This window comes from Henckelia pumila, chromosome 2 (assembly GCF_033568475.1).
Source record: "Henckelia pumila isolate YLH828 chromosome 2, ASM3356847v2, whole genome shotgun sequence".
In the NCBI taxonomy this organism is placed as follows: domain Eukaryota; kingdom Viridiplantae; phylum Streptophyta; class Magnoliopsida; order Lamiales; family Gesneriaceae; genus Henckelia; species Henckelia pumila.
Genome location: NC_133121.1, coordinates 138278280 through 138286176, shown reverse-complemented (window position 1 = coordinate 138286176; position 7897 = coordinate 138278280). Strand labels below are relative to the sequence as shown.

General features: G+C 37.9%; 1 protein-coding gene across 1 annotated transcript; it reads left to right on the top strand.

The window, feature by feature from the left end:
* Nucleotides 1-205: 205 nt before the first annotated feature.
* Nucleotides 206-5000, top strand: LOC140878515 (uncharacterized). Its single transcript, XM_073282115.1, has 8 exons — nucleotides 206-254; nucleotides 583-747; nucleotides 916-1817; nucleotides 1905-2021; nucleotides 2085-2766; nucleotides 2828-3726; nucleotides 4177-4657; nucleotides 4807-5000. The coding sequence occupies exons 1-8, from the start codon at nucleotides 206-208 to the stop codon at nucleotides 4998-5000; spliced, it is 3489 nt and encodes a 1162-aa protein (XP_073138216.1).
* Nucleotides 5001-7897: the final 2897 nt, after the last annotated feature.

Here is a 7897-nt window from a genome sequence, read left to right as displayed (position 1 = left end):
AGATTTTAGGATTAACTGTTTTCACAAATCTAAAAGCTATTTTTAATCAATATGGAACGCTATCGTACCCAGTTGGTTATTGATAAGTTTTGACTGGATGCTGGGTTTGGTCAATTAAAATAGGAGAACACAAAAATCTTAGTGGCTATCCCTATGATTTTAAGGTTAATTGCTAGAATTGCATGAATAAATTATTTGTTAGCCGATGACCAGTGATATAATTGAAATACGGAAATTCTTTGAATCAGAGTTTGGTAAAATATTTGAATTTCTTCTTTTAATTATTTGCTCCTTCTTATTTATTAAATTCTCACATTAGTTTTAATTTGTTATTTTTTTATAGCAAAACCAAAAACCCCCATTTTAGTTACATTTACTTGAAAGAAATAAATATCCGTTTCCTGTGGATTTGACCCTGCTCACTACTACACTCGTTTTGTTAGGGAGTAGGAATTTTAATTTTGTTGGCTGACGACAGGACTACCAAATTTTGGCGCCATTGCCGGGGAACGGTGTTTATAATTATTTCTTTCGATTTCTTGTTATTTAATTATTTTTTTATTCCTCGTTCTTCTCATACAGGTGAACTAGAATATATTCCAGAGATCGAGAAGACGGCTAAGAGGTTGAGAAAAGAGGCGAGACTACGACGTAACCAAGCATCGATTCCATCTCCTATTCTAAACACGGAATTGAACTCAAGCGAATCTAAAAGAGAATCTGACCCCGAGTTTGAAACTGAAGAAAGTGAGACAGAAGAAACAATGGAAGAACCAGCGCAGAGAACCCTCGGGGAGTTGGCTAATCCTAATGTTACTCAACAACCATTATGAATTAAATTTTCTACTACTGAAGCCAATTTTGAATTAAAATCTGGTTTGATTCACTTGTTACCAACTTTTCGTGGTCTTGCAGGTGAAGACCCGCATAAGCATTTAAAGGAGTTTCATATTGTTTGCACTGCCATGAAACCTCAAGGGATTACAGAGGAACAAATTTCACTGCGAGCTTTTCCATTCTCTCTGGCTGACAAGGCTAAGGATTGGCTCTACTATTTGCCATCTGGAACAATAACAACTTGGAATGTAATGAAGACTAGTGAAGGAAAGGACATGGACAAGGAGGCTGAAAACACCTCCGAGGAGCAAACAAAGGTAAAACCCACATCCCATTCATCTGATATATCTAATGTGGTTGTTCCTCCTTTTCCTTCTAGGTTGGAAAAATCTAAGAAGACTGACTATGAGAATGAAGTCTTGGAGATGTTTAGGAAGGTGGAAATTAACATACCCTTGATTGCTGCGATTAAGCAATTTCCAAGGTATGCAAAATTTTTGAAGGATTTGTGCACTAACAAGAGGAGGCTGAGAGGTGATGAGAAAGTAAATGTGGGAGAAAATGTATCGGCTATGATAAAAAAGACATTACCAAATAAATGCAAGGATCCAGATATGTTTACTATGTCTTGTGTTATTGGGAATTTGAAGATTGAGCGTGCCATGTTAGATTTAGGTGCATCCATAAATGTCATGCCATATTCGATTTATTGTGCTCTAAATATGGGTCCTTTGAAAGAAACTAGAGTGGTGATTCAACTAGCTGATCGTTATAATGCTTACCCGGAAGGGGTTGTTGAAGATGTCTTGGTCCAGGTTAAGGAATTGATATTTCCCGCAGATTTCTATATCTTGAGAATGGAAGAGGATTCCATTTCGAATTCACCTCCAATTCTATTGGGAAGACCATTTATGAAAACTGCAAGGACAAAGATTGATGTTGATGATGGTACCCTCTCCGTCGAATTTGACGGAGAGATTGTAAACTTTAATATTTTTGATGCTATGAAGTACCCAAGTGAAAGTCATTCTATATGCTCTATTGATGTTGTTGATTCAATTGTGCAGGAAGTTTTTGAGGAAGAATGTGAGACTGCAAATTTTCAAACTTATGCACAATTGGATGTAGAAGAAGAATTAGCTGAAGCTTATGAAATTTCAGAACAAGAAATTGATCAAATGAGGGTAACAAATTCAAAGGTTTAAATTCCATTTTCTCATAAAAAATTGCTACCTTCCGTTTTGCAGGCACCCAAAGTAGAGTTGAAGAGTTTTCCAGACCATTTGAAATATATATATCTGGGTGATGAAGAGACTCTACCGGTGATCATCTCAAAGAAATTGACTGAAGATCAGGAAGAGAGGTTGGTCACAATACTCAAGGAGCACAAAACTACAATCGGGTGGACTTTAACTGATATCAAAGGCATAAGTCCGTCGATTTGCACGCATAGGATTCTTTTGGAGGATGATGCTAAACCGGTAAGAGAGTTCCAAAGAAAACTGAATCCAATTATGAAGAAAGTGGTAATGAAAGAAATCATCAAGCTCTTAGATAAAGGCATAATCTATCTCATCTCGGATAGCAAATGGGTGAGCTCAATCCATGTTGTACAAAAGAAAACAGGCATTACGGTGGTAAGAAATCAAAATGATGAGTTGGTACCAACACGGGTGCAGAATGGATGGCGAATGGTTATTGATTTTCAAAAGCTGAACTTAGCCACCAGAAAAGATCACTTTCCCTTACCTTTTATTGATCAGACATTGGAAAGGCTAGTTGGAAAAACTTATTTTTGTTTTCTTGATGGATTTTCAGGTTACTACCAGATAGTCATTGCTCAGGAAGATCAGGAGAAAACAACTTTCACGTGCCCTTTTGGAACTTTTGCCTACAGACGCATGCCATTCGGACTTTGTAATGCCCCAGGTACGTTCCAAAGATGCATGCTAAGTATATTTTTTTGAATATATTGAGAATTGCATTGAAGTATTCATGGACGATTTCACTGTTTATGGAAACTCATTTGAGGTTTGCCTGGATCACTTATCCAAGATTTTGAAAAGATGTATGGAAACCAACTTGGTTCTGAATTATGAAAAGTGTCATTTCATGGTTAATGAAGGTATTGTGTTGGGACATGTCGTTTCTTCAAGAGGTATAGAAGTTGATAAAGCAAAGATTGATTTGATCACACACTTGCGATTCCCCACTAACGTTAAGGAAGTTCGAGCTTTTCTTGGGCATGCAGGTTTTTATTGCAGGTTTATTAAGGATTTTTCAAAGATCGCTTTGCCAATGTCCAAGTTATTGCAAAAGGATGTGCCCTTCGAGTTTGGAGAGAAATTCAAAGAGGCTTTTGACAAACTCAAGAACATGCTGACTACTGCACCAATAATCAAGCCTCCGGACTGGACCTTGCCTTTCGAAATCATGAGTGATGCTAGTAACTATGCTATGGGAGTTGTTTTAGGTCAACAGATTGATAAGAAGAGTCATGTCATATATTATGCATCAAAGACGTTGGACCCTGCACAGTGCAACTACACAACTACTGAAAAGGAGCTTTTAGCAATTGTTTTTGCTTTAAATAAATTCAGATCATATTTACTTGGTTCTAAAGTGTTGGTGTATTATGATCATGCAGCGCTGAAGTATCTATTGGAGAAAAAGGAGTCAAAACCGAGTTTGATATGGTGGATAATTCTGCTCCAAGAGTTTGACTTTGAAATCAAGGATCGAAAGGGAACTGAGAATCTAGTAGCCGATCACCTGTGCAGATTGGTGAAAGAAGAGGAATCCATGCCTATTTCTGAATTCTTTCTTGATGAACCGTTATTCCAAGTTAAAGGTATGGTTCCTTGGTATGTGGATATAGTAAACTATTTGGTTAGTGGAATTTTTCCCTCTTCCCTTAGTAAATCCCGTAAGAATAAGATTCGATGTGAGGCAAAGTATTATGTGTGGGAGGAACCTGATTTATGGAAATTTTGTGCTGATCAAGTCATTAGAAGATGTGTTCATGAGAATGAGTACAAATAAATTTTGGTTTTTTGTCATAATTATGCATGTGGTGGTCATTTTGGACCGAAAAGAACTGCTAAAAAAATTTTGGATAGTGGTTTGTACGGGAAAACTCTGTTTAAAGATGCTTATCTGTTTTGTAAAAACTGTGAAAAGTGCCAAAGAACGGGTTATTTATCTCATATAAATCAAATGCCCCAAAATCCCATTCTCATTTGTGAATTTTTTTACATTTGGGGTATATATTTTATGGGTTTGTTTCCTTCATCATGTGGTTATGTTTATATACTTTTGGCGGTTGATTATTTATCGAAGTGGGTGGAAGCAAAACCCACTAGGACTAACGATTCACAGGTTGTTGTAGGTTTTCTCAAGTCTAACATTTTCAGCAGGTTTGGAATACCTAGAGCGTTAATCATCGACCAAGGGACTCATTTTTGCAATAGAACTGTTGAGGCTTTACTGAAAAAATACGGAGTGTATCACAAGGTAGCCACCGCTTACCATCCGCAAACGAATGGTCAAGCAGAAGTTTCCAATAGGAAGATCAAGTCTATTCTTGCAAAAACGGTAAATACAGGGAGGAAAGATTGGAGTATTCGTCTGGATGATGCACTTTGGGCTTACCGAACCACATACAAAACTCCTATTGGAATGTCCCCTTATAGATTAGTGTTTGGGAAGGCGAGTCAACTACCGGTTGAGATTGAGAATAAAGCATATTGGGCGGTGAAACACTGTAACATGGACTTGGATGAGGCAGGAGATACTAGGAAGCTAAGCTGCACCTGCAAGAGTTAGAGGAACTACGTTTGGAGGCTTATGAGAACTCAAAGATTTATAAAGAGAAAACGAAGTTGTTTCATGATAACTCTATCTTGAGAAAAAAATTTGTTGTTGGCCAAAAAGTACTGCTCTTTAATTCTCGGTTGAAATTCATGCTAGGTAAGCTTCGTTCTCAATGGATTGGTCCATTTGTTGTTACTAATGTGTTCCCTTATGGTGCAGTAGAAATTAAGAGTTTGGATATAGAAAAAATTTTCAAAGTAAATGGATATCGACTGAAGGTGTTTCTTGAAGATGAGAGTGTGTTGTACATGAAGATAGAGTTGACAAATCCTGATTATTCGACAACTTGAGTGGATTGGTAACGTCGAGCATAATGACGCTAAAAAATTGCGCTTTTGGGAGGCAACCCAATGTTTTTTTTTTTTTTTATTATTATTAGTTTTTTTATGCTTACTTTTGAAAAAAAAATTCAGAAAATATTTTTCTACAAGGCGTGTCCACGCCGTATGAAAAATCATTTTTTGTACAAAAAAATCAAATTTTCTTCTTTTAAGATTTAAAATTTTCAGAAAATAGTTTTATACAAGGCGTGCCCACACCCTATTAAAATTCATTTTCTGTTTTGAAAAAAAAAATTCGAATTTTCTTAAGTTTTATTTAATTAATAATTATAATTATCATAATAATAATAATACTTAAAACAATAGGGTTTATCGCCTAATTTTTCTTTTCTCTACAGAAAACTTGGCCGCTCACCTTCTCGTCCCTGAACTTCAGCGCCATCTTTTCCCTTTACGCGGCAGACTGCCCGCAACCATCACTCCTCCATCATCTCCGAAAACCATCGCACAGCGCAACCCAACATCGCCGGACATCTTTCTTTCACCATCATCAATCATCGCCGTCCCACCTTCACCTCTACGACCGACATCTTCTCTCATTCGTTCACCACCGCATCACAAAATTCTCCTCAACCACCGATCACCACCGACTCTCGTCTGCCTTTCTCGTCCGTGCACCAACAGCCGCCTTATCTCTTCATCATCACCGATCGTCACAATTACATAACCCCAGCGCCAAAACATCATCATCATCGGTCATCCTCTTCACCATCACCACAGGGACGCTGCTGCGGTTCTTATCCTTTACGACTGTGCCCAAACATCACCATCGTATCATCTTCGTCGTCACGGAATAGCAACGCCGCTGCTACAATCTTCTCCAACCACCTTCCTTCTCTTCTCGGTTGCACCAGAGCACCGCCTCCAGCGACCCTGCATCCTTTTCCTCATCACGACTCAACAACATCGCTCCGCCATCTTCCTCAGAACACCACCGCATCACCTCGCGCAGAACGATCACGAACACCACCACCGAGCCGCTGTTTTTGATACTTGAAGCCGCACGATCACCTCCATCTCTGCCAGCGACGTCGCCGAACACCACTGCATCATCTTCCAATCGCCGCTGCTACATCATCATCCTCATCAGAAAGCATCATCAGCGCCTGTCATCTCCACGCCGGTCACCACTTGCCAGCCGCCTACTTCTGCCGCCAGCGACATATTGGTGATATCTCTCATTTTTTTTGTTTGCTCATTAATTGATTAATTGATTGCTTGTGTGTTACTGTGCTTGGGATTCATTGTTGCGAGATACTTTATTGAAAAAAATATATATTTTTGGTACCATGGGTTGAGAGTCTAATGCTACACAAAAAGAGAGCCGGGCTCGAATGGGAAAGGGAATTAATGTCTTACAAGCTTCTGAATCAGATTTGAATGGTCACTTAGTTTTTACTAAAAAGGCGGAAAAGAATAGGTAAAAATTGATTTGTCTGAATTTGATTTAAATGGTCACTTAGTTTTTACTAAAAAGGCGGAAAAGAATAGGTAAAAATTGATTTGTCAAAAACAAATAATTCCCTGTAAGTATATTGATCACCACACCTTGGAGACTTTGAATATTAAAGATAAAGTGTTGAAATTAATTCATAACATTGGGTGGGATTCGTATTTCTCTATATCATGTCCTGCATATATTGAGTTGGTTCAATAGTTTTATACTACTTTTGAATTTGTCAAACCTGAAAATTTTACACACTCGAGCCCAGGCGTAGTTCGATTTTGTTTACTGGGGCGCACTTTCAAATTATCAATCACTGAATTTAATCTGACATTTGGTTTTATCACCGAAGAATTTGCTAAAACTGATGATTATTTGACTAGTACATGTGACTATGATGACAAATTTACTCCCATTCTTGTTTATCGAGCTACATCGAACCAAAAAAATTATGACCCAAGTAAGTCCAAGGACTCGTACCTTTATGATCCAGCTTGGAAATACATTCATAGGTTCTTGGCTTTTAATTTTTCGAGTTGAAAAGATTCTGCAGGTGTGCTAACAAAATCTAAACTTTTCTTCCTTTGTTGCATGGAAGGCCAGAAAAAAGTTAATTTGGGTTATTGGTTGGTTTCACAATTTGCTAGTGTAGTAGCAAATAAACGTTATTTGATTCTTGTTTCCTTGATTACTGCACTAGCTGTCAATGCTAAATTTCTTGATTTGAATGGTAATAATTTGCATGTGGCTTGTCTTATGTATCCTTTGGATTTGCGTTGTTTAGAGAGTATGAGACTCATAAAACAAGTGCAGGGAGTTTTCTCGTTTTGTCCACTAGGTCCTGCTACAGCGAAGTCCAGCCAGACCAATTTTGATCATGATATCTCGCCCGAGCCACTGGACATTCAACCATCATCACCGATTTCTACACCACCATCCGGTTCTCGGCCGTCTACCAGGCGCTTCATCGAGGAAATTTCTGATATCCGGCAGCAATTGATAACAATGGAGAAAAATCAACTGACATTTTATTGACACATGGGTTTTGATCCGCCGTTTCCCCCAGCTCAGCATTAGATGACACTTTCGTCGATGCTCAAAATTTTTTAGTGGAGTTCTCTACTTTTTCTTACGTTTTTCTTGTTTTATTTGAGCATTTATTTATGTCATTGAGGGCAATGCTTCATTTAAGTGTGGGAGGTGTATTCATATTGTTGCATTTATTTTGTTGTGTTATTGCATTTAATTTGTGATTTGTTGTGTTGTTGTTTGTGTTGTTCGAATGCATGAGTTGAGGATGAGATTTTAGCCTATGATGAGGTAGTTGAAAAATGATGAATTTTTGTAAATTTTTGGCTCTTGATCAGATTTGAGAAACCGTAGGTTGTTTGTTAAATATTTT